Source organism: Peromyscus californicus, unplaced genomic scaffold (genome assembly GCF_007827085.1).
Source record: "Peromyscus californicus insignis strain IS unplaced genomic scaffold, ASM782708v3 Scaffold_7__1_contigs__length_154581171, whole genome shotgun sequence".
Classification (NCBI taxonomy): Eukaryota; Metazoa; Chordata; class Mammalia; order Rodentia; family Cricetidae; genus Peromyscus; species Peromyscus californicus.
The window spans coordinates 109992843-110020420 of NW_026294595.1; the positions used below are offsets into that span (position 1 = coordinate 109992843).

Genomic DNA, 27578 nt, shown 5'->3' on the forward strand with positions numbered 1-27578 from the left:
TAAAATGGCATTAAAATGTTTATTTAAAATGTCATCACAAGAACTGAGGAGACTGCTCTGTAGAGGAAGTGCTGGCTCTTTGGACCTTCAGTGTGGAGACCTACAGAGCCTTCCTAGTGAGACCTTAGGGTCAGAGAATCTGAGCTTGCTCTACCCAGCAGGGTTGCATAAGGAGATGATTTGGCCACAGGTGTGTTACCAGGTATTTGGAAGGATCTACACTTGGCTGTATGGTGTGCTTTGATCTTGCAAGGGGGAAGTCTTTTGCCTCTCCCCTTGGCATATTATAAAAGCCTTTTTGAATAAAGCTCTAGCCACAACTGGGTATTGACTCAGGGCCCTCCCGAAGTTGTCCCGTGTCTTTGTCTTTCTCCTCGTTGTCTAGGTCTAACTTTCTACCAAATATTTCCTCATTCTTCTCTCTTCCACCCAAGAACCCTTCAAAAGGTAGGAGCAAGGTGGGAGCTGGTCTCTGGTAGACTCCCACACTTCAGCATACACAAATTTAGTTATGGCAGTACACATCTGTAACTCCAGTGCTGGGGAAAGGGACAGAGACAGGCAGGTCCCTGGGGCTTGCCAGGTAGCCAGTCTAGTCAAATAGCAGCCTCTGAGATCAGTGAGAGACACTGTCTCAGACATAGGGTTGAGAACAATAGAAGATGATACTCAAAGTCACTTTCTAGCCCTCTACCCTCCATATGCACACATGCATACACTCAGATGAGTGTAGCTCTCACACACATGCATAGACCACACACAAAATAATTTTTAATACATAATTACAATACAGCTGTCAAATTGGACACTTTGGAAGTATCTACTTTTAGAACATGAGCCTTCTTAGTCCTTTATGGCAGTACGCATTGATTTATAATTCTATATGTATATACTTATATAATGTATTATTTATATGCATATGTGTATAAACAGGGAGATACTCAGAGACCTTCTAGAATATTTTCACCTCCCCAAAGAATATTTTGAGTGAATATATATTTTTGAAAGAGGCTACACTTTGCCTTTTCATGTGATTCGACCAGCTTAATATTAAGTTGAAGCCATTCCCTGGGAAACGGACATGCCATGATGCCATGGGATCCTTTCAAAACTTTCAAGCACTGTGTACTTCTGACTTCTACTAGCAGCAGTGGCATTGAAATTGGTGGATGTGTTTGAACTCAGTCCACAAACAAGCAAAACTCTACACCTTTTTAAAACAATGAAAAGAAAAGTGGGTTGAAAATATAAGTATGGGGCTAGATAGAGTTTAGGGCACTTGCTCTGTTACAGAGGAAAAAAAATAAGAATATAAGTATGAAATTTTAAAAAATTAAAAAAATAATAGCTCCCAAATACATAAAGAAATGCTCAACTACATTGGTGAGTCAGGATGTCAATGAAAACTACTGTAGGGTTTCATATTGTGTCAGTTAGATTTGAACAACTTTTCTGGATGTCTAATGATAGCAGATGGCTTTGTTTTAATGCAAGAAACACAAGTTTTTGTGCTCTGCCCGTAAGAATGCACAGTATCATTTCATTGAACAAATAATACTGATAAAAATGCTGGAATCCTAGAATTCTTTAGGTTCTTCACAATAGAGAATCATTTGGCTATGTCCTAAGATAAAATGAAGCATGAAACAAACATTTTCAAATAAATAAAGATAAATATCCATCAGTAAAAGTAGAGATTCTCAAGTTATACATTCTTTCAGAGGAAGAATATGGGAATTAAATGAACTGGACCTATGTGAAAGAGCCTTGTTTTAAAGAAATAATATTCATTATAAACAAGAACTCATGCAATGAATTTCAAGCATAGAGGGTGCCATAGTATGAGATAATGAACATTGTCTAAGAGGGGCTATGTAGTATTGACATTTCAGGGATGGTTCCATTACAAATAGTCACCTCTACCATTATAGCATGAACACAGCCACAAACAATGCAGAAATGAGAAGTGTGTCTATGTTCCAATAAAACTTTATTTATAAAACAGACAACAACTTTTTTGTTTGTTTGTTTGTTTGTTTGTTGTTTTTTTTTAAGACAAGGTTTCTGTGTATAACTTTGGAGCCTGTTCTGGAACTCATTCTGTAAATTGGCTGCTGACAACATCTTTAATCCCAGCACTTAGGAGGAAGAAGCAGGAGGATCTCTGAAAGTTTGAGGCCAGCATGGTCTATAGAGTAACTCCAAGGCCACACAGAATATCCCTGCCCCCCCCAAAAAAAAAAAACAAATGACAGGCTAGATTAAGTCTTCAGGCCTCAGTCTATTGACCCTGAACTATACCACCCTCTTCAGAATGCCACATAAAAATAGATGCAATGTTGATATTTACCTTTCAAACTAGAGCTTACTCCTGGAAAGAGAAGTAAAAAAAAAAAGTGGGGGCGGAGAACATAGGGAAGAATCAATTTAAACTGTATTGCAACAGTTTGCAATGTTTTAAGTATTAAGAAATTTTTTAAGAAAAAAATGTAATTAAGGAACTGTGGCAAAATGTTAATGTTTGTCAAATTTGGATTAGAGATATGTGTTAGTTACATCAGTCCATGTATTTTATATGTGTAACAAAAAATGAAATACTGAAAAATGAAAGGTAATATAAATATATTAGAACATTTAAAATAACATGAATCAGAAGAGTAGAAAACAGAAACATTGGCAAGAACGACATTTCTTTCCAAAGACACAGTCTTTGTATGTTTACTCTTCTTAGCCAGAGGCTGAATTAGCCCTGGAGAATTCCTTTTTGTTCTCAGAACTGGGAGCATTTAATTGAACTACTGGATGGATGGTATTTGGATGAAGGACAAAGATGAATCATGTCAGGGGCTGAATCTTTTTCTTTATTCTCTGTACAGGAACTAAAGGAAATTTGAGTTGAGTTGGTGCCCATCTCCATCAGGGCTGCAAGACGTCAGTTCTGCATTTTGTGGCTGGCCTCGTATTCTCTCCATTAGATCATTTCTTGTTTCTCCCCTACTTCATTCACTTCATCCTTCTAAGGGAGTGGTAAAGTGTTTAACTTGAGAGGCAAACCTGGGTTCCAATTCCAAGTGCCTCCTAACTATATGTGCCCACCTTATGCTATTTATTCAACATCTCTGCATCATCAGCTTTTTCATCTGCAAAATGTGCTGTTGACAATAGACTGTCTTTCAGAGGGTATTGTGAGGACTATGAGTTAGTTATTTATAAAATGTTTACAACATAGCCTGGCTATAGGAAGTTATAAATCAGTGTTGGCTATTGAATGCAGTTCAGTGGATTTATTCATCTGTTTAGTTGTGTAGATTAGCTGTCCTTGAATTTTCTAGAACAACACAATGATGAACCCAGCATCTAAGAGTTCAGGTTTGAAGTCCAAGAAACCAGCGATCTGATCCCAAGCAGTGACTGTATTAGCCCCAGTACAAATTATAAGCGCTTTGAATCCATGAGTTCTTTCTGTAAAATGAGGATAGTAACTACCCATCTCCTAGAAAAATATTATGAGAGCCAGTTACTGGATGCAAAGCTCTCCCTTCAGAATGTAATAAATATTCAAACAGTTGTCAGCACCATAATTGATACTTGTGACTAATAAGTGTTCGTAGAATTAAGTGAACACATGAAATCATATGCCACAAATTTCATAACTTAAATAGTTCTAGAAATAAAAGGGCACTACCTTCATGACATGGTAGGAAAAGTAATTTGGAATATGTCTAAATTGGCATCCGAGAGGAGAGGGAATGGAGAAGGGATTGAAACAGGAGCTCTGAAACTCCAGCAGAATTCCACACAGTTCATCTTTAGTCATCTTCTCAGGTTAAGGTCTTTGTCCCAAGGAGAAGTTTAAACCTAAGACAGGAAATGTCTGTAGCTAGAGTTTTCCTGCCTTGCCCACAGTTAGGACAAATCTTTGTCACCCGCCAGTCCCACAGCTGCTCAGACCCAACCAAGTAAGCACAGAGACTTATATTGGTTACAAACTGTATGGCCATGGCAGGCTTCTTGCTAACTGTTCTTACAGCTTAAATTAATCCATTTCCATTAATCTATACCTTGCCACATGACTCGTGGCTTACCGGGATCTTCACATGCAGCTTGTCATGGTGGCGGCTGGCAGTGTCTCTCTGACTCAGCCTTCCACTTCCCAGCTTTATTCTCCTCCTTGTCCCGCCTATACTTCCTGCCTAGCCAATGGCCAATCAGTGTTTTATTTATTGACCAATCAGAGCAACACATTTGCCATACAGAACATCCCACAGCAAATGTCCTCTAAGAAGTTTCAGGATTTAAACAACTGGGGTCAAGCCAAGTTGAGTGACTGTCCTTACTTGGTTTCTGAAAGGAAAAGACCAGATCCTCTACACCAAAGAAGCTGCCCTTCTCAGGCCATAGGCTCAGCACTGGATTTATGAAAACAAAGTCCCAGTAAGATCCACTGGTCCCACAGCAAAGCATACTCCATATTCTCCTGAGTTCAGGTTTGAAGTCCAAGAAACCAGTAATCTGATCTCTAGCAGTGACTCTTATTTCCTCATACTTCATTATGCTCTGGCCCCTTCTCTTTAGCCGTGTTGTTCCTAACACAGCTGCAAGGTCTTTGGGGGCTATGCAAAACTCAACAGCCCCAAACCATCTATTTATTTGCTTGAGAACAGAATAAACAAAGACTGGGCTAAAGCTTCCCAAGCCAGATCCTGGACTCTCCTGCTATTCAGCAGGCTGCTTTTAGCCCAGCTGTATATTTAAATGTGGATACACATAAAACACATAAAGAGTTCCTGGGTAAGTATAGATTCTGATGGGGTGTGGAGCCTGAAATCAACGTTTCTAACAAGCTTTCTGGGGCGCTACATGTCGACCCTAGAACATGGCCGGCCACTCATGTTGTGGTACAGCCAAGACCTTGCCCAGAAACTCCTAATACAGAATCTCTGTCCCCTCCTCAGCTCTACTGAAGGAACAAGTTCTCTTCAACAAAACCCTGGTGCAAATACATGTGAAACTTGAGAAATGTTCCATATATGGGCCAGTTACCCCAGAGCTTGGTTGTATATTCCTTCCTTGTACAAGGTGGCTACTTCTGTTACTCAAAAAAATCCCAAAACACTACTAGTTACTGTACTGGGAAGGATTCTAGCAGGGCACTGACTTTGTTCTTTGTCATTCCGCTTACATTGCCATCAGCCACGTGGTTTTTGTGGCTGCTCCCCTGAATGCTAGAACACACCTTGATAGCAAAGAGACCAGAGTGCCTGCGTCTTTCTCTCCTCTTCCTGTAGCCCTTCACCAAAACTAACAAGCACAATCATTTCCACACCCATACTCCTCACCTGTCAGCAAACTCAGCTCTGAGATAGCCTCTGCACAGGGTGGGATTAAACCGATGTCAGGCTTGCTAGGACCTTGTGCGGTTCTCACCCTTCTCCCTCCTCTCTGACTGTTCCTACCTACTACTCTAATTTTGTCATGGAACACTGTAATAAGCCCAATCCTTATCAAACCTCATCTCAGGATCTGCTTCTGGGCAACCCAAAGTAAGACATGATAGTTTCTTCTGTGAAAGGACCATAGAGAGACCAATGGATCTAGAAAACCTGTGCTGACCAATTGGCAGCCACGGCCACCAGAAATGCCTCTGATTCTGGAACTTTTTCCTTTTTTTCCAATCTAATGAGAAATCTTGAGGATTGAATTCAAGTCTAAACATGAAACCAATTTATGTTTCATAATTACCTTCTATATATAGCGTGAAAGTAATTTTTATACGATATTTTTATTTTTATATCTATATTTAGACTGACCAAGTACATGAAATTGTGTGAATTTTCTTATTTGGAATGCCCCAGAGGTGCTCAAACAGGTTAAATACTGAACTAAAATAAATACCTTACTAAAAATAATTTTATGTACTTTTTTTCTTTTGTTAAATTTGGCTACTAGAAAATTCAAAGTTCCATTTGGCTCACATTATATTTTTATTGGGTTGGATATAGTGGAAGACAGATTTTCAGCCTAAAACGTCAAACTAAAATTAAATTTCTGGAAACTTTTTAATTCCTTTTGTATTTGGTGTGAAATTAGCTCTAAACCAGTGTTTCTCAGTCTTCCTAATGCTATGACTCTATAATACAGTTCCTCATGTTGTGGTAACCCCCAACCAAAAAATTATTCTGTTACTACTTCATAACTATAATTTTGCTACTGTTATGAACCATAATGTAAATATGCAGGACGTCTGATACAAGACCCCCAAAGGGTCTCACCACCCACAGGTTGATGACAGCTGCTCGAAACAAACCCACGAAACCATCCAACAACCTCAATTATAAATACTTTCACTGCTAAATAAAGTTGCCACAGAGAGATCTAAGTTTGATCTTATTCTAGAAAAATCTATAAGAGAGACAAATTTTTAAAACCAGTGGCAATATTATTTATTCAAATCATCTAATTTTAGTAAAATTGTTTTCCATGCCATTGAAAACATTGTCTTGATGCTTTGCTTTGCTGTGTGCATTTCAGCTTTTGTAGTAGATGACTTTATGTTCCTTCCTTAGCTGTCCTGTGCTGTTCTTTCTAAATCCCCGCTGTCTAATCCATAAAGGTCAAAACTTCAGCATCCTCACCTGCACTGTTGCAGCCTCCCGGCTGAGGTCTTTACATGCTCAGCCTCAGATTCCTCATTTCATTGTTGTCAAGTAACTCCCCTAGTGCTCAGCTTCATCCTGGCTCTCCTCACTGCCCATCCTGCCCATTTGGTGCTATTACATTTTCACTTGCTGTCTTTGAACATCTGAGCACACATGAAATGTTCTTTTACTCTGACCTACAACTCTACTTTTTAGTTGGAATTTCCTCTCTCTCTCTCTCTCTCTCTCTCTCTCTCTCTCTCTCTCTCTCTCTCTCTCTCTCTCTCTCTCTCTCTCTCTCCTCTTTCCTGTTAGATCATTTCCTTTTTCTTGTAACATGTTTGCTTACCTCTGGCTCTTTCAGTTAGTTTTCTGTCTTAATCAGTCTGCCTTCCCTTTCCAATCACTCTTCATCCACTGTTGTTCTACTCCTGTACAAAGTATCCCATTGTTACATGATAGCACATTATTAGGGTTTTAAGCCAGGAAGCAAATAATCACAATTTTAAAGATACTATGCAAAGCTAAGTAAAATCAGCAGTAGAAATAATAACAAACCTAAGTTGGAAAAGTGCTGAAGTAAAAGACATCATTTTACAATGAGTACAAAGATCGGAAGATTCTAGATTTTCCACCAGAACTGTTTGAGATCTCTCCCACTAGTATCTTGCACAGTTCCAGATGATGTTATGCATGCTGGGGGGGGGGGGGGGAATGGAGGTGAAAGCATCATTGCTCTTTCCCAGATGTCAAATCCAGGAACTATGGTACCAAACCTGCAAGACATGCTCATGGGGGCAGCAGTGGCTCAATTTGTATAAGGGTAACCATGTGCTCCCTGATTGGATGTGGGGCTCACTCCACAAGCGGGAATCCATGCCTAACACTATAAACCTTGTATAGTAGGTAGAAACCTACTATAAATTTCCACTATGTGAGTAGTGAAGGAAATAGATTTTTCTCATTCTTTTGAAAATAGATTTACCACATTTTTAAACTTTTCTGTTATTCTATATTTTTTTATAATTCAACAAAAAATAGTAAAAACTACAGTTGTTAAAGCACAGCAGTTTTATCCATGAGGAACTTAAAAGACAGAAAACTGTATCTTCATTTATACATTTCCTTATTAAAAGAGAATCACTCGGATTTGAATTTGATTATAACATTTTAAAGAGAAGAGGGAGTAGGTAGGAAGCTGTTCCTATCCAACTTGAATTAACTCATCTGTCTTCCTGGAAGACAAGTTAAAAGCATATTTTACACCTGAATAATAGTTAAGCTAATTCAAGTGTGACTTATATTTTTCAGGAATGGACAAGTGAGGTTTTCAGCCTGGCAACAAACCTGCTGGCTCAGAACATGTCCAGGGATGCATTTCTGGAGAAAGCGTAAGTCACGCTGATTGTACTGCTAAGGGTGTTGCTTCTTCTAAATCCGTTCCCTTTCTCCTGTGAATCTCTGTTTGTGCTGCCTTGGCTTCTCACATTCATAAACATATATTTCCCTTTGGGATAGGTTGGAGGACAGATTCCTCTACTCTTCAGGTTTGGAAGACTTCCAGGAGAGATGGCTCTTCCCACCAAGTGCACATCAGGCTGAGGTGGCCTGAAGACCAGGACTTTTGATGTACAAAAGGAGATGCCTCCAAACTCAGGCAGCTGTGCTCAGAACACAGAGTTTCTCTTTTCAGAGCATCCTCTGCTGCCTTTGCTTGTGTTCTCTCTTTTGTTAACTCCTGAAGAGAATGGACAGCATATATCCTTGTTATTCTAGATCTGGACAATTTTGATGGGTACCATAAGAACTTCCTACCCCTTTCATTCAAATGGGTTGAATTCTGGAACTTACAGACTATTGCACCAAGCAATAGAGGAGAGAGAGAATAGAGGGACAAGCAGAAAGAAAATAAGAGAAGAAAGGAAATAAGATTAGAAAATCACCCTGGAATTGCATCAGCCTTTCTAAAAATTATTTGACCAAGGAAAATAATGATGCATGCCAGATGAGCAGCAGGGAGATGGGTGTGTTCCTCTTGGTGACTCTGGTGGTTCAGGAGCTTGGGGGACCTTTAAAACAAAACTACAAGCAGAAATGTTAATAGGCATGTCTTTAATTCACTGAATATATTTCTGTCTTCACTCTTGTTCCAGAGCCATACCCATTGTTTTGGACCTCATCTAAGGCACTTTCTAGTTTGTTCTTATGTAAATTTTAGTCACAGGTCTTTACTCAAATGTTTCATCATGGAATAATCCCCTCTCCTAATTTTGTTACCTTGAGGATCCTCCCAACATGCTTCTTGCCTTCTTTCCTCCTTTCTTTTTACCCTGTTTATCTTACTTGACATCCTTTATCCAAAAAATATTTCTAGAAAATGTATTTTTCTACACAATGTTAATAAATGAGATAGAGAGAGAAATAGAATGTTCAAGCTGAGACACAGCATGGTGAAACTGGTTGACTAATCATAATCTACTGAAAATGTCTATTCCAGATGGATGACCCTTGTGAGGGCTGCTGTGGGAATTATAGCACATGAGTTTTGATGAATGTGTTGTGTACAAATTGGGATATGGGGTCTTTGGGTCAGAGTATATGCAGTGTCCCAAAGCAGCATTTCCTGTTGACACTCTGCCAGCAGTGGTTGAGAGTTCTGTTGCTCTAACTCTCTACTTCTGTGTCTGTAGGCTGATGAGGAGATAAATCCAGTCCTTATATTCTTTGTGAATTTCATATAAACAAACTGTGATAACTAAGCAGGACATAGATGGATCTCAGAAACTTAATACTGAGGGAAAGAAACAAGACCCAAAACACAATTGCATTTTATGTAGGGACAAAAAAACAGGCAAAGACAATCTCTACTGTTTAATGTAAACATGCCAATGATTTACAGAGATGGACTCCAGAAGAAGGCATGAGGGGAACTTCTGGGAAGCTTCTAAAAGGCATTGTTCCATTTCACCATCCAGGTACCAATTTGGAGATTAGGATAGTTTGGCAAATTCAACACACTGCACATGGACTTGAACTCTTCTTGTATCCTATTTTTAGTACTTTTTAAAATGAATGGCTAACTTTTTTGCTCTCCCAACAGATATACTAAGCTCAAGCTTCAGGTCACTCCAGAAGGGCGCATTCCTCTCAAAAAGTAAGCTCTGGCCATGTTTCTCATCATTGATCTGCTTTGTTCCAAAAACTTGAATCTGTGCCATTGGTCTGGTTTATTTCTTCACCAGGCTGTGTGGGAGCATGGAAATGATGTGGTGACCCTGTCCTCCGTCATGCTAGTCTCAGACAGGAGCAGCTGGCTTCCTCATGACTCTTCCCTCACTGCCACTTCCTGTGGTGTCACTTTTGAGAGAGTTTAGGAAGTGGGTAGAGGGAATAAGGAAGAAATCATACTGTGTCAATCACCGAATTCACCTGAGGAGGTTCAGATCAATTCCAGGAGTGCACACTGTGTAACTTTGGTATGCCTTTGGTTACTATAAGGCAAGGCTCTCAATGCCAAGTAGGCACAGGAGCCAGGCAGGGAGCCCAAGTAACAAGCAGGGCAAGAAGAGAGCCACAAAGAAAAGCCAGCATAAGCAAGATGGCAGATCACCTTTACCCTGAAGAAGTGGTGAGCACCAGGCTGAGTGTTCTAGTGTATCAACTGAGTGTACAAATTCAAATCACTGTATTCAATTGCTAGCAAAGAAAGTGCATGGTTAGACTATGGTAGCCAGAAGTGCTTAAGCTTTGACGTGGAAGCGTGCAGTGAGCTTCTGTATAATATACCATTGGAGACCATGTGCATAACAAGGACAAGATTGAGAAGACTGGGGAAGTTGTTTATTTTAGGAATTAATGTGAAAAATTAGTTGGGCTGGAGAGATGGCTCAGAGGTTATGAGCACTGACTGCTCTTCCAGAGATCCTGAGTTCAATTCCCAGCAACCACATGGTGGCTCACAACCGTCTCTAATGAGATTTGGTGCCCTCTTCTGGTGTGCAGGCATACATGCAGGCAGAACGCCATATGCATAATAATTAAATCTTTTAAAAAATTAGTTAGCTCAATAGTTTTTCATGGGTCATCTCCACTGTCTTGGAATATTTATTTTATATCGGACACTATAAGTTTTGAAAGATACACATTGATCTTGAGAACAAGTACAGACGTGTGGAGAAATGGTTGATTTTTTAACTCTTCAGAGATGCCTAACTTCCATTCTGTGTAATATTTTGAGTTGGGGTCATCTGTGTGTACAGTGAACCATATTGCCTGTTAACCAACTCTCATTTATATGTTTTCACTTTGTAGCATCTATCGATTGTTTTCAGCAGACCGAAAGCGAGTTGAAACTGCACTAGAGGCTTGTAGTCTTCCATCTTCACGGGTAAGCATGCTGTCTCTCCATCATCTCACCACATCGAAGTTCTTAAAATTCCATACTAGATGTATTCTGCCTAGTATTTCCTAGACACAGCTTGATGCAATTAAAAAATCCGGAAGTGAGATGGGTGTGGTGTTACATGTCTCTAACCCCAGCAATCAAGAGGCAGAGGCAGGAGGATCACTGCAAGTTTGAGACTAGCCTAGGATATACAACAAGTTCCAAGCCACATAGAGAGTTCAAAGCTATCCTGGGCTACGTGAGACTTTTGTCTTGGGAACAGTGTAGAGGGAGGCACAGAGAGGCAGAGAGAGGGAGAGGGAGAGGCAGAATTGAGGGAAGGCTGAGGACAGATAGTAAGGATGAAGGAAAGTCTACTCAATGATACATATTTTTTATACCATCAATTCTCAATGTGAATTGAAAACATCATTTACAATAAACCCACTCTTGATGCCTCTTGACATAATATCTATTAATAATGTCAAACTATTATGCTTTAGAGCAGTGGTTCTCAACCTGCTCCTGTAAGTAACCCCTCACCCTTATTTTTTTAAGTCAGCAGTTCTCAACCTGTAGGTTTGACCCCTTTGGGGCTCAAACAGCCCTTTCACAGGGGTTGCATATCAGATATCCTGCATATCACATATTTACATTATGATTCATAATAGTAGCAAAATTACAGTTATGGATTATAAACGATAAAATTTTATGGTTGGGGGTCATCACACATTAGGAACTAGATTAAAGGGTCACAGCATTAGGAAGGTTGAGAACCACTGCTCTAGAAGCTTTCGAAATACAAACTTCAACTTATCTTTTTAAATCTCTAGTTTTTAAATATATCAGTTACAGACACAGTTGGTACATAGTACACATATTGTTTAAAAAAAACAGTATAAACGTTCTTCAAGCCTGTGTACACAGGTTCTACCCAAAGGGATGCAGATTTGAAATAGTTTGGAGATCACTTACTGCTCCCAGGGAGAAGACCAGCACACAAAGTGCTCTTTTATTTTTGTGCCTGACACATAAGACATTTCGTATACATTAGCCACCAACAAGAACTCCTCTTCATTTTAATTCATTTCTATATGATTCTAAAAGGATATTGTGACCATTGCTTCTGGGAGAACAGAGTGTGTTGTATGAACTCTGCATCTCATGCTTATGGAGAATTTTCCTTTCTCTTCCAAATTACATTCACTTAGTATCTAAGCAACAATCAAAACCTTATCTGGATCACTGGCTATGGTAGGGAACTCTAAGCCTCTGGAGATAACTAGCCATGTTCAAGTTGCACCGAATGAGACCAGAAAGCCACTTTTCAACATAAGATGACACTATAGTAAAGGACTGAGCACTACTTACTACTTTTGTCACCCAATTATTGTTCCAAACGTTAGAAAACTAAACAAATTAAAAGAATGCTAGCTGGGCATGGTGTTGTGTGCCTGCAATTCCAGCATTCAGGAGCAGATTGGGATGACTGCAAGTTCCAGGCCAGCTCAGGACTGCGTAATGAGATACTATCTCCAAAAACAAACAAATAAATGAATAAATAAATAAATAAATAAATAAATAAATAGAAGTTCTTTCAAAAATTAAAATAAAAGAGCAGAAAGGTGTTGCTAGGTCAGAGGAAAGCCAGGGTGCTGCTCCAATTCCAATTTTGCTGTCTTAAGTGCAAGTGGCCAGTGACGCTAGAAGAGCTGCACACAGTTCTGATTCTTGTACTCTATTTCCTTTCTTTCTTTTCTTCCCTGTCTGGGAAGGGGTAATGCTAGAGATCAAACCCAGGACTTCTGTTACACCTTGAGAATGTGTTACTACACACCCCATCTTAATACCTTTCCCTTCATTGTGCTGAGCAAATTACAATGCTCAGACCTGCTCATTGATGCTTTTCTGGTAGAAGCTTTGGAGTAGGAAAGATAAAACAATGCAGTTCCTGTCACTGACTCCACCAGTGTTCCATGAGTTCCTGCTGCACACCCACAGGCTCTGAACGAATGCTGCAGTTAGAGTATTCTGGGAGAATTGGTCAATAAATATGCCACCAAATGCATTTGTAAATGGAATGAGGTGCTGTTACAAACAGAATGAGAAGAAGAAAAGTCCATTCCAGAAAAGACAGTGCCCAGAGGCCTGGAGCTAGGGAAGAGTTTGAGAAGCTGAGGAATGACCATTATACACACTCAGTGTAAAGAGGAAGCATAGAGATGGAGTTGCAGGCCATGAGAAGGTGTCTTTCCCCTTTGTGACCACTCTAACTAAGTTCATTGTTTCTTGAGACAGTCTTGTGAAATGCAGTGATCAAAGAGTTGAACTTAGTCTTTCTTCTACATCTAGTTAAGTGAAAGAAGAAACACAGAATGAAGCTAACTAGGAAAAAAATCAAATCCATCAATCAATTCTCTGTAAATTGTAATTTTCTGAACAATTGGATTCTGATAACCCAGTCAATAAACATAAATGGAGTCTTTATAATTCACTATGTCTATTATAGGCTTAAATTTTCAGTCCGATATCAACTGGAGACATTTTAGAACGAAAATGAGATTCAAGCAGTAGGAGTTATGTTTAAATTGGAAAAAAAAAGTACTTCTCTTTAGCAAATTAAATGTAATGACAATTTTCTGAAAACAAACTGAAGATATTTTAAGATATAATCAACCTCCATTATAGTTTTGAAAGATCATTTTTCATTGTAAACTATAATTTATTTGGAGGACTTGTAGAATTCAAATGCCTTTTTAAGATCCAAAGACCCAAGACCATTTCAAAGCCAAGAAATAAATGGTTCTGTGAGCTATCTACAGCACATCAAAACCAATTTTCAAAAATTGTGGTACCTTGTGGTAATTTCATATGTACAGAAAAGTCGGTATAAGAAATAGTCACTTCTTAGCTACAAGATTCAGAATGTATTGCCTAGGGGTATTTTACACATGCCACAGAGGGAAGGGGTTACATAAATGTTTGGTAAGTCTGCGTAAATCAGAGTCTGCTTCCTAGCCAGCCATCATTCAAACTGGACTTAATTGTGTTCTGTAAATAGACACATTACCAGAAATGCTGTGGATATCCTGTTGGAACCTGTTGAGATTTTTCAAACATTATCTTTGTGCACATTGTTAGGGATAATTAATGCACTTGAACTTGTACCCTGGCTGACATGATCTGACGGAATAACACATTGCTTTAGAGGGTTTTCCTTTGGAGAGTACAGTCACTAGCCTCAAGTTACCCTAATTGGTGAAAAGTAATACGGTACCTAAAATGAGACAAAGCAATTACTGTCCTTCTATTAATAATCCAAACATATTTTCCAGTGAGACCTGTGAAAACCTTTCCATATTCAGAAAATTACTATTCTACCCACAAGCTCTCTGAGAATTGAAAATAATTTATCAGTACTAAATTCCCTTGATTTAAGACTTATTAACTTGAAAGGGCTTGGTGACATTTGGAATTATATTGTAGTCTTTATGACATTGGCCTGTGGGGTTGCACTTTAATGAAGAAAATAAGAAATAAATTCATATATTTGTTTTAGACATAAATTTTACCACAGTAGGTAGGTAGGTATGCATTAAAACCAAAAGGTGACTAGTTATCTTCTATTTAGAGACTTGCACACATCTTACTAAGGAATGCTATAAAGCTATAAAGTTTATAAAGAAACATCTCTGTGTAACTGTAGTTCATTGCCTTACTTCATGAAGATAAATCAGAAATATAACCATTTTATGGTTGTAGTTCTTAGAGTTATTATATCAAAATTCTATTTCAAACCAGCTCAGTATATAATGAGCAATGTATTTGTAGTGATTCCAAGGGCTCTGGCTAATTCAACTTTTGTTTTATGGTTCTAAGACAAAAATATTACAAAGGGCTGAATGTCTAAAAATTACTGGGTAATAAGCAATATATATGTATGTATATTATATATATATATTTATATGTATGTATGTATGTATATGTACATACATGGAGTTAAGTCGAAGCTCAGCAGTTAAGAGCACATGCTACTCTTCCAGAGGACCCTGATTTGATTCCCAGCACCCACATAGTGGCTTACAACTGTTTGTAATCCCACTCCCAAGGAATTTGACACCTTCTTCTGGTCTGTGGGCACTAAGACATACATGTGGTACACAGACACACATGCAGACAAAACACCGATACACACAGAATAAAATGATAAAAAGGCAATGATAATCATAATAATAAACCTATGGAGAGTCTGCTTCAATAAATGTAGTCTAAAACTCTTTGAATGTTAAATACAAGTTCATGGTAAAATGATCCTTTAAATACTCAAATGTGTGAGCAAGAAAAAAAGCACCATCCTGAAATAAATATGAAGAAGTGGTACAGAGAACTGCATGGACATTGGGCATGACCTTTAGCACACCAGACTTTGGGCTGCCTCTTTAGTCAAGCAGGTAAAATGAATCTGTGCTTTCCTCTCTACCAAATCCAGAGATAGAAAAGGAAGGTATATGAATGAGGTCTGTGAAGCACAGACTCATTGCACATGTAAAAAACTTAGAATTGCCTATAGCTTGCAGTAAATATCTCCAAGATGCTTGAACCTTACTTTCAATGATAATAATTTATTTCAATCCATTATATGACTCCACTGACTCCAAAGACCATGGGATATCCTTACTGGTCAGTTGGATAGGACAGCAACAAGATGAAGAAAACCAGCTTCACGAAAAAGTTTTCCATGTGCTAAATTTCAACATGCAATGAAAATAATATTGCACTTATTCAGACTGTCTCATTAGCTTCTTCACTCTAATTGAAAATCCCAGTTCACAGCTAAAAAGTAAACAATGGCTACATTTTAGTAAGCTATGTCTATGAAATTATATGTCTGCACACAAGTGTAGTTAAGCCTATTTTTCTAAAGGATATATAATATTCTGCCCTTGATATCACTGTTCATCATTCTCATAATGTACATTTAGTAAATATTTATTCTGTATTGTGAGGTGAGCAGAATAAGACAGAAAAACGGGGTCAGGAAAAAATGCAGCCCAAGTGGAAGGTATGGCTGTTCAGAGAAAAATAAGAAAAGAGGGTCAGTAAAGTCAAGGAAGACCATTATTGATATCCTTAGATAAGATCAATGTCTACATCTGCCAAGTGAGGTTAGAGAGCTATATTTAATAGGAGAATGAGGTGGCCCACGAGATTTATAAATACAACTCAGTACTTGAGTTGGCCAACAGTGCCATTGAATATTTTTTTGACAGATAATTTTAAACATTCGTCTCACAGTCAAATAGTTGAGTAAGTAGAGTCATTTTGCCTATCCGGAAAAGAAGAGAAACATGTGTCTAGCTCAGACAGAAACTGGCATCCTCCAGGCAAAGGTATTTCTTTTCAGAAACAAAATGGAATTCTGGAATCCTGTAACTGGGTTGATCATGTCTCCATTTTATGAGTGTCAAAACACCAATAAAGCCCTTCAAGAAAATTTCCAATGATCTTTTGGGTCCTTGAGCTCATGATTTCAAAACTCTGTCTAAGGACACCAAGTCTGTTGGTATAAAGATCTTTTGTGTGTTCTTACATATTCTTTTCTTTTCTCAAAATTCATTTTTACAAAATATTATGTTTTCCCTCCTATAAATGGACATAGTCAAGGAAATATTACTTCATTTTTTTCATTCCACAAACATGTAGCCTCTACAATATGCTAAGTGGTGAGCTAAATTTTCTGCTCTGTTAGCAAGCAGTGTACAATTTCAGACAATGATTTTTCTAAGTTTTCTATTAAAATACAGTTAAAATATATGAATATATTTAAAAGGAAGGGTGTTTCCTTGTTTTAGGGGCTTGAAAATAAAAATAATCATTCAAGCACATACCTGAAATAGGAAGCTGCAAGAAAAATGTCCTTCCTGTTAACAAAGGCTCAAATATATGCTTCCGGTTTCCATGGCAGCCCAGCCAAACAGAAAACATAAGCCGTAGAAGTGGCCTTTTTTGTATCAGTGACTCGCTTCCCAAACAATAGGACAATGAGCAATCAGTAACAAGTGATAAGTGGTGCTGGATGTCTATGAAAGGCGTCTCATAATCAAATAACGTAAACCAGTACTCCTCCGCGGCCTGCGTGTTCCTGCCCCGCCTGAGTTCCTGCCCTAACTTTCTTCATTGATGGACTGTTACCTGGAAGTGTAAAACCCTTTCCTCAGAGAGAGACAGAGACAGAGACAGAGACAGAGACAGAGACAGAGACAGAGAGAGGAAGAGAGAGAGAGAAACAACATAAAGTTAGAATTTATGTTTTTATTTTTAGAATTTTTGTTTTTATTTTAGCACTGTCTCTAGGGTTATCACTTTCAAAAATATTCACTCAAAAGCCTGATAAAGGGCACAGAAATGTACAAATACTTCATGCCGCTGATCTGCCCACTTCAAATGATTAAAATGGCAAACAAGGCCATATACCTTCTACCACCACTTTTAAAGAGGAAGACTCAACCCAAAACAGAGAAAGACAGAGTAGAGAGAGGGAGGGTAGACAGAGAGAGAGAGAGAGAGATAACAGGGAGAATGAGAATGATTTGCAAAGGTGCTTCACTCAGTAAAGGGACTAAGAACCTGAATTTGATCCCAGACTCACATAAATAATCCAGACATCCTAACTTGGAAAAGCGAACAAGGGAGGATCCCTAGGGTTCACGGCTAGCCAGTGTAACCTACCTGTTGAACTCCAGGCCTATGAGGGACCCTGTCTCAAAACACAAGGTCAGTGGCTCCCAAGGAAGAGCACCCAAGGTCTGACCCTCCATATGCCCATGTGCACCCGCGTGGACACCCACACTTGGAAGGAGGGAGGGACAGACGGACAAGTTAACCATTTCTACTGAACAGATTCTGTCTTCCTATATGTAACTTACTCTAGTAAATGTATGTAGGAAATGATCTTAACATCTATTTAACAGGATAAATAGATGTTCTTACACTTTAATTAAAATTAAAAATCAACAGAAAATAGTGTTGACACACCGAACAGGTTCTAAATGAAGGCTACAGTTGGCCTCAGAGATGTGTTCTTAATATTTACTCTGGTTTGGAAAGAAGAAAAAGAGAAAGAGAGGGAAGGAAGGGAGGGGAGGGGAAGGGAGGGAGAGAAAGAGGAAGGGAGGGAGTGAGGGGACAAAGAACACTCAGAGAGGAAACTCGAGAAAGAATGAGACCACCTGTTTACCATGTTGTTTTCTTCCCAGAATGATTCCATACCTCAAGAGGATTTCACTCCAGATGTATACAGAGTGTTCCTGAACAATCTTTGTCCCCGACCTGAAATTGATAACATCTTTTCTGAATTGTAAGAGGATGCATTTTAATCTGCTTTTTCTAGCTTATGCTTATATTAGGAGTGGCTAGGGCAGGATTTTGTTATAACTAGAAAGAGATTGTCCAAAAGCAGTGCTTCTGGGTGGTACAATGGAGGTGGTGATATGCTTTTGACCTCGACAAATAACTACTGTTTTAGTGAGCAGATACTTACTATAACACCTGGATGGCAGGGTGGTATTTTCATACGCTCAGTTGGCTTTGTTTAGATTGAATATTATAGATACAGCAGGAAGTGTCTTGACATACAGAAGAGAGATTCATGTAACAGAAAGATTCCTGACTGAACACTACTCATGCCTCTGCACCAGAGCAGTATAAAGAAGTAGAGATTACTAAGAACCCACACAGACAGCATGTTATTTTCTCTGAATCTAGGAATTACAAACTTCTATAGGCATTGCTTTTTTTTAGATTTATTTTTATTTAATACGCATGAGTGTTTTATCTACATGGATGTCTGTTTACCATGTGTATGCCTAGTTCTCTCAGAGGCCAGAAGAGGGAGTTGGATTCCCTGAAAGTGAGTTACAGACAGTTGTGAGCCACCACACATGCGGGTGCTGGGAACTGAATCTGGGTCCTTTGAAAGAATAAGTGCCCTTAACTGCTGAGCCATCTCTCCAGCCTGTAGGTTTTGCCTCAAAAAAAAATTTTTTTTTACAATTGTTTTCTATTTTGTGTTCATTGGTGTTTTGCCTGCATGTGTGTCTGTATGAGGGTGTCAGAAGCCCTGGAACTGGAGTTACCAAGAGTTGTGAGCTGCATGTGGGTGCTGGGATTTGAACCCAGGTCCTCTGGAAGAATAGTCAGTGTTCTTAACCACTGAACCATCTTTCCAGCCCAGATATTGCTTCTTAAAAGACTCAGACATGAAAAGAAAAAAGAAACAATTAAATGGAAGTTGCAATTTATCTCTCTTGATATACCAAAATCTACCTAATGGAAAAAAGTTGATCCAAATTTGGTAAAGAAGTAAAGTGGCAGGCAGATAAGTCCTGCTGCGAGTGTGACATTGTACACTGAATGCTTTTGCTTGTGATTTCATCACCATAAAACATTTATTGGGTATCTGCAGTATTTATACCATCAAATTGTTGTGGGTTGCCAATAAAATTGAAATGGGCATTTGAATAACACTATTCAATAACACCGCTGTTTTGAGGATAACTGAGATTGTGTGTTTAGTTCTGCATTTGTATTTAATATATAAAATCATTATTATCTGCAAGAAGCCAACTCAGAGTCCCACTATGAATTTGAAGGCAACCTGGACTGTAGTGACAGCACCAGGATAATCAGAGGTACAAAGTGAGTCCCCACCTCCAAAAACAAACACAAGCAAATGAAAGAGGTATAGATGTTTATAAACCTGTAACTTTAATGAAATGAAAAATGTATTCAAGCACATTGGGATTTTTTCTTTTTAAATTAATAAGTCAGCAATATTTAAGTGATAAATGTAATAAAGGACATTGTTAGTCATCTGATGTTTTTCTAGGCATTAGAGTCGGGTGGAAAAGTGTGGTGTGGAAGCACCATGTTTTTAGGGCATGGTCAGAATTCCATTGTAGACATGATGCAATTATGTATTCATTTCTCTGTAGCTAAATACGTAAATAAGATGAGGAAAGCGGTGTGATTTCTTGTGTTTCCGTTGCTTTCAGTGGTGCCAAAAGCAAACCGTACCTTACTGTTGAGCAGATGATGGATTTTATCAACCTTAAGCAGAGAGATCCCCGACTCAATGAAATACTTTACCCACCTCTGAAGCAAGAGCAGGTCCAAGTATTGATTGAGAAGTATGAGCCCAACAGCAGCCTCGCCAAGAAAGGTAGTATGCTTCACTTCACACCACACTACAGAGCCCCTTCTTCCTCTGTGACGGGCCACACTCTGGAAGTTAGGGATGGAAGACCATGTAGCTCCTTTGTGTCTGAACTCTCTTGTGGCTTTGTTTTATTTTGTTGTTGTTGTTGTTTAGTGTGATGTAGATTTTTTTTTAACTTTGGTGATTTAATTTTCTAGTTATAGCTACATGTATATGCCACATATTTTTACATTTCTCACCATTTGTTTTTCCAAATTTACTCAGTAACTTAATGCATTTTTTTCTCATATGGAGAATTTATTAGCTCAAAAGTTGCCCATTGTGGTCACTTTTCTTTTAAAAGTTCTCTAAAGTAGCCCATGAATTTGTTTTGTTTTTGTTTTTTTATTGTTTGTTTTTCTCCAAGTCTACAAAGCTAAAGAGAATATTCAGTCTGCTAGAATCATGTCTTAGTCCAGTTTACAGTAGCTGATAATTTTTTTCACATGGGAGAATATTCTGAAATTTGGCCTTATAGTTTTTTTTAATTGAAGTTTTGGTAGGTTTAAATTAAAATCTTGGTAGAAAAAAATATTACAAAAAATGACATCAGAATGGCAACTCTAAGTTACCTGGAAATTGTTTTTAAATATATTTTTTTTTATTCTGGGAAAATGAATTAACAAAATATAATCATGAACAGTTAGTTAGCTATATGTTCCAACTATATTCATAGCGTAGTCCTCAAACTCTACCATTCATACTGAATATCTTCTGGATTGGAAGACCCTCCTGCAGAAGCCTGATCCATCATGACTGAACTTACTGCAAAGGTCTATATAGGCTATAGGGCAAAACAAGCCACAATGAACCACTTATTGAGAAGAAATGAATCACATGTTAACATGCAGGCACTTCATGTAGTAACAGAAATAGCAATCAATCACAAGCCACAGATGAGACTGCATGTCATAAAGGTTTTTATACATTGTACTTGTTCTGTAATCAGCCCTCTCAAAAGAAAAGGGAGGTGTATATTAAGTATAAAATAAATCTTCTTTTTTCTTCAGTCTCTTAATTGGAATTTATAGACTTTTTTTTCAGCCTCTATTTTCTTGCCCAAGCAATTCGCCTTTGTTGTTGATACTATTCTTAGTGTTGCCATTTAGGTGAGGTCAGTGAAAGGAAGCAACAAGCCAACTGTGAGCCTTGTCATTGGCAGGTCTGCCCTGCAAGCATATGGAAATACGTCCTTTTTCCTCTAATGCCTCTCCTTATTTTCAAGCTGGGGGCAACTTCTTGGTGAAGATTGGCATTCCCATTATGAAATCCAGACTTTTCCAAGAACAGCTTACATTCAGTGGTGGAGCAATTCCAGAATGACTCCTGGACATGATTAGCTCATAACCATGAGACAAGGAAAAGTTTTTGAAACCAGCAGGCCGCCCTGTGATCTAATGACTCTGCTCAGGAATCCCTTAACTGCAATAGCCAGAGGCAGCACAGAGTGCCATCTTGATATTTAACCTCTTTGTGCATGAGGAGGTGCTTCAGCTGCAAAACTGAAGAGGGAAAAGTTTTTCACTGACTTCCTGTGAGTTTGAAATAAATAATATCCACTAAAAGGCATCCGGCCGTATGATGTGATGACCAAGCATTAAGTCTACTCAGTATATTGAAGTATAGGAGGTTGGTTTTAATTCCTCTGGTGTGTTTCACCTAGCTACCCTCTAGATTAGAAGGTGCATAGGCCTTGGAGTTTCTTTTGTTTTCCCCAAGACCTATAAAGTGAACCTGCTTCAGATGCAGTATTTATTATAGGCTAGGAGGCAAGATCTAATTGCTTCCATAAATCATTTGTACCCTCAGCATGAGTGTCATCCCCCATAATAGTCTGGACAGAGATTAGATTAGTGCCTCTTCACGGATACCTCAAGCGGCACATGTTTGTCATCTAACACCAAGATGTGGAGAGATGTCTAGCCACTTACTAATACAAGAAGATGTACCTTCTGTCACCCCATGAGACAGAAATGATGAATAAGCAGATCTGGTTAGCTAGACCTGTCACCCTTCCCCAGTGAAGACATTCAACTCTCCAGTAGTAGGCTAGTCAAAGTATAAAAGATCTAAGTAGGGCCACTTCAACCCCAAAACACAGACAAAAAACAGAACTTCTGATGACTGTCCAGAGTTATGGGTAAAGTGAAAGTATGTGATTTGGGTTACCTTAACAACTAATAGCCATAAATTAACATGATGATCTAAAGTTGGACAAAATAGAAATGGTACTGGAATATCAGGGTGTTTTGGGGAATGACAGTTTCCCAGGAATCTAGGGTCCTGGAAACTCAGGGGCCACAAAAGCTGTACAACCCAGTGGTTGTGGGGTTCTTATTTCAGAGTTAGAAGAATGAAATTCACAGACCAGATAAGGTGAATTTTAGAGAGAGTTTTTTCTTTTTTTTTTTTTTATAGATTCATATTTGGGAGTTTAAGAGGGAGAGAGGTCTGTGCTGTTTGAGTTAAGCCAGCGAAAACATCAGCCACAGGGAAGGGGAGCCTTAGAGAAATGTAAGGAAACCCAAAGCACCAGAAAAAGCATATTAGGCTTTGGCCAGCATCCAGAAGAAAAGCAGAAGAGAAAAAAAAATATTGGGAAAAGTAATGCATTTTGAGCAGAACTCAGAAAGGCAGGTGGATCTCTCTTGACACACCTAGAAAACTAATTGCTCCTCCTGTCTTGTTAGCATGACTTAAGGTAGACCCACCTTCCTGAGGGGTGTCCCATTGCCCAGAGGACTGAACTCAGCTGGATCAGCTGTTTAAGGGAGGAGATGATGGCATGCCTCCACTTAGACATAGATTCTATTCTTCAGTGTGATGACCCTGGGGGAAATCCGTAAACAAACACAAATCTGTATTCTTTTTTTTTTTTTTTTTTGGTTTTTCGAGACAGGGTTTCTCTGTGTAGCTTTGCGCCTCTCCTGGAACTCATGTGGTAGCCCAGGCTGGCCTCGAACTCACAGAGATCCGCCTGGCTCTGCCTCCCGAGTGCTGGGATTAAAGGCGTGCGCCACCACCGCCCAGCAAATCTGTATTCTTTATGACTTCAGCATTAAAAACAAAAACAAAAACAAAACAAAAAAAACTATTGATGAAAAAACAAGAGATGACAGACCAAAAGATAAAATTTCCACTTCTGAAGACTTTTACTCAGTGGGCAGAGTGGCACAAACCTGTCATCCCTGCATTTGGGAGGCTGAGGAAGGAGGATCTCAAGTTCAAGGTCAGCCTGAGCTACACAGCAAAACCCTTTCTCAATAAACAAAAGAAAAACAGCAGCAAGGTAGGGCTTAAAGGTTTCTACTCTTTTCAAGAATAGAGCATGAAAATATGAATGACTTTCATTTCTCAAGTGCTGACATGTCTAAGTCATCTGAAGCTTTGTCAAACTTAGGTCCTTGGATCTTCATTTCTAACAAGGTACTGAGCAGTTCCTAGCCCAGCCTACAGTGGCCACACTGAGCAGCCAGGCTTTGAGAGATACTGAGGATGGGTAGAAAGCTGGAAGATGGAGCCTGTAGAAAAGGTCCAGGGAACTTCCAGGCTTAATTAATTTCAACAGGATTGAATGGAAGATTTTCCAAGGATCAAGGGTAGCATCTTTTGTCCATTCATGCACACGTTCAACAAAGGATCTTGAGCATTCTTATATAATTATTGCCAAGATAAATTAAGACAGGACTTACCCAGTCATGCGGGCTGAGTCTGAAGACATCACAGAACAGACAAGTGCATCTGGACAAACAGCCCAGACAGTTGTTTTTCTTAATTTCCCATTAGCTACACAGAGTAAATCTTTTGCAGTGACAGTATCCGTTTCTTAACCAGCCTCAGCTGCTTGAGTGAGAAAACAGTGGTGAACTTCAGCTGTTTTATTCCAAGGCATTTTGCATGCTGCTTTCACTGCTTATGGTAACAAAGAAGACTAGGGTTTTTTTTCTTGTTTATTCACTATGATTTCATAGTCAAAAGGATAAGGATTTTGAGATTTATCTATAGGGTGGAGAAATTGCAATGCTTAGAAACTAAAGATTGAGGCCAAGTGTAGTGGCACATGCCTTTAATCCCAGCACTTGGGAGGGAGAGGCTGGCAGAGCTCTGTGAGTTCAAGGCCAGCCTGGTCTACATAGCAAGTTACAGGACATCCAGAGTTGCATAGAAGGACTGTCTAAAAGACAATAAAAAGGAAGAAAGAAACTAAGAGTTTGTAATATTTTGTCAGATGATGAAAATCACTATTTTTAATTTGAGTTTGTATTTTCCTAATCTATTGAGTATGATGTTGGGATTTCTTTTCTTTTAAAAGAAAAAGGCAGTTTGTCTCTATTAGGTGAGTATGAGTAAATGTTAATAAAATATAGTTAAAGAAAGCTTTGTCAACTTTAATGTGTTGGCTGGTGTGGAGCTCTAAGGATATAGTTTCTTTAATCATGTGACTTAAAGATGCATGTGAGGGCTAGCAATGCAGCTTACTGGTAGAGCACTTCCCTAACAGGAATGAAACCCTGAGTCCTATCCCAAGCACTACCAAAAATAATGAGTAAAAAAAAAAAATTAAAATATTTAAAAGCACGTGACCATTTTTCAAAGAGCCAAACCAAGAGTTTGTGATCAAATGGCTTACTCCAGACTTAATACAGGCATGTTCCTCGTGAAACCAGTTTGAACTTTAAGTCAGGTGATTCTTGCATTTTTATCAATGAAAATGTGAGAAAATAGATGCCAAAATTCAATACGATATCTAGCTTGTTTTTTCCTGCTGCTATAATTTTGAATATTTTCTCGGGTGTGCCCGAGAATCAAGTAAGTTGCTGTTAATCTCAATATTGAATTGACAGACTTGGTCTGATATGTCTTAGAAGGAAATCAAGAGGCATAAAGTTAACTTTATAATGTGAGGCATAAGAAGTGCATGTAATTGTGAATGTAACAGTATGTGTGTTAGGGACGTATATAAACTCTGATTCTTAAGAAAGAGGTATTTTTCTTTCATTGAAAATACATTTAGTTTCCTTCCCTCTACTCTGGTTCCTCCACACATCCCCTCCTATCCTGATCCACTCCCTCTCTGTCTCTCCTTAAAAAAAAAATAGCCAGGCAATAGTGGTGGAAACAAAGAAACAAACAGAAGAAAAAGCAGTCAAGAAAAGGGAAAAGAAACAGATGTGGATGCAGAAACGCTCTACTTCACACACTCGTGGATCCCATAAAAACACAAGACTGGGAGTCATAATATATACACCAAAGACCTGTAGTGTAAAAATAAAATAAAATAAAAACAAAAAGTAAATTAAATTAGTTTTAAAAGGGCGGGGGGAGCCCTGACATGGCATTATGAGACAAGGAACCTCAGAAGATGTCATTGAGTTCATTTTCTGTTAGCCATCTATTGCAGGGCATGAGGCCAATTCATAAGAGTAGTTTGTATCCCCCGCGTGACTCCCTTGGAGAAGACCACATCAATTGGAGATAGCTTCTGGGTTAGAGATGGGGAATGTGTTCACTTCTCCTTTCTGCTCTAGGGCCCCATCTGCTGCAGACTCATGCAGGCCCTGTGCATGCCGCCTCAGTCTCTCTGAGTTCTTACGTACTGCAATCTTGTTGATTTGGAGGGCCTTGTTTTCTTGGTGTTCTCCATCCTCTCTGGGCTCTAATACTATTGCTGCCTCCTCTTCCAGGGGATTCCCTGAGCTCTGATGGCAGGAATTTGATGGAGACATCCCATTTAGGGCTGAATGTCCAAGGTCTCTCATTCTCTGCACAATGTCTGGCTGGGGATCTCTATATTTGTTCCCGTCTCTTGCAAGAGGAAGCTTCTCTGATGATGGTTAAGCAAGACACTAATCTATGAGCATAGCAGAATGCCTTAAGAGTCATTGTATTGCTACTTTTTTTTAGGACAGTAGTATTTGGTTTTACCGTAGGTCCCTGAGCTGTCTAGTCCCAAGTTCTTGGTCACCCAAGCCGTGTCAGGTAGTGAGTTATTCAGTTTTCATGAATTTGTAAGCTTTCTATTGTTGGTGATATTCAGTTTTAATCAGAGGCGGTCAGATAGGTCAGGGTACTATTTCAATTTTCTTATCTCTGGTGAGACTTGCTTTGTATCTAAGTATGTGGTCGGTTTTGGAGATAGTTCCATGAGCTTGAGAAGAATGTACATTTAGATAAAATGTTCTCTAAATATCTGTTGATCCATTTAGTTTATGTCATCAATTAGTTCCAGCATTTCTCTGTTTAGTTTTTGTCTGGATGACCTATAGAGTGGTGTGAGTGGACTATTGAAACCTCCCACTATCAGTGTGTGAGAGTCAATATGTGATTCAAGCTGTAGTGGTATTTCTTTTACAAACTTGGATGCTTGGTGCTTGGTGCATAGATGTTAAAAATTGAAATGTCCTCTTGGTGGACTTATCCTTTGATGAGGTTGTAGTGTCCTTACCTATCTCTTCTGATTATTTTTGTTTGAAGTCTATTTTGGCAGGAATTAAAATGGCTACCAGCTTGCTTCTTAGGTCCATTTTCTTGGAATATTTTTTTTCCATCCTTTTATCCTGGGATGATGTCTGTCCTTGATGTTAAGGTGTGTTTCTTGGATACAACAGAAGAATGGACCCAATTTTCACATACATTCCATTAGTTTGTGTCTTTTTATTGGGGAATTGAGATCATTGAGAGTGGGAATTGAGATCATTGAGAGTTATAAGTAATATTTGTTGATTCCTGTTATTTGTTGTTATGGTCTTTTCTCTCTCTCTCTCTCTCTCTCTCTCTCTCTATATATATATATATATATATATATATATATATATATATATATATATATATCTTCTATTTTGATTCTCTGTCCTGGAATTATTTCTTCCTTGTGTATACTTGGTGTGGTTGACCTCTTCGGGTTGATATTTTCCTTGTAGCACCTTCATTAGGGGCTGAATTTATAAATAGATACTTCTTAAATTTGGTTTTATAATAGAATGTCTCTTTTTTTCTCCATCTATTGTGATTGTATAGGAATCTGGGCTGGCATCTGTGGTCTCTTAAGAGTCTGCAAGACATTTAGACTCTCCATTCAGAAGTCAGGTGTTATTCTAATAGGTCTGTCTTTATATGTTTCTTGATCTCTTTCCATAGCAGATTTTAGTATTCTTTCTTTGCTCTGTATGTTTAGTGTTTTGATTATTATGTGCTGAGGGAAATTTCCTTTCTGGTCCAGTCTATTTGGTGTTCTGTATGGTTCATGGACCTTGATAGGCACCTACTTCTTTGGGTTAGGGAAATTTTCTTCTGTGATTTT

The 27578-nt window shown here is 38.7% G+C and overlaps 1 protein-coding gene across 2 annotated transcripts in view; it reads left to right on the plus strand.

Annotated features, from left to right (window-relative positions):
• Window positions 1–27578, plus strand: part of Plcb1 (phospholipase C beta 1) — a 714140-nt gene that overhangs the window by 479110 nt on the left and 207452 nt on the right. For both annotated transcript variants that reach the window (XM_052724082.1, XM_052724081.1), the window contains exons 5-9: window positions 7950–8029; window positions 9739–9792; window positions 10950–11025; window positions 18279–18379; window positions 20076–20242. In XM_052724082.1, coding sequence (XP_052580042.1) covers window positions 7950–8029; window positions 9739–9792; window positions 10950–11025; window positions 18279–18379; window positions 20076–20242 — 478 coding nt within the window. The remainder of the gene's footprint in view (window positions 1–7949; window positions 8030–9738; window positions 9793–10949; window positions 11026–18278; window positions 18380–20075; window positions 20243–27578) is intronic.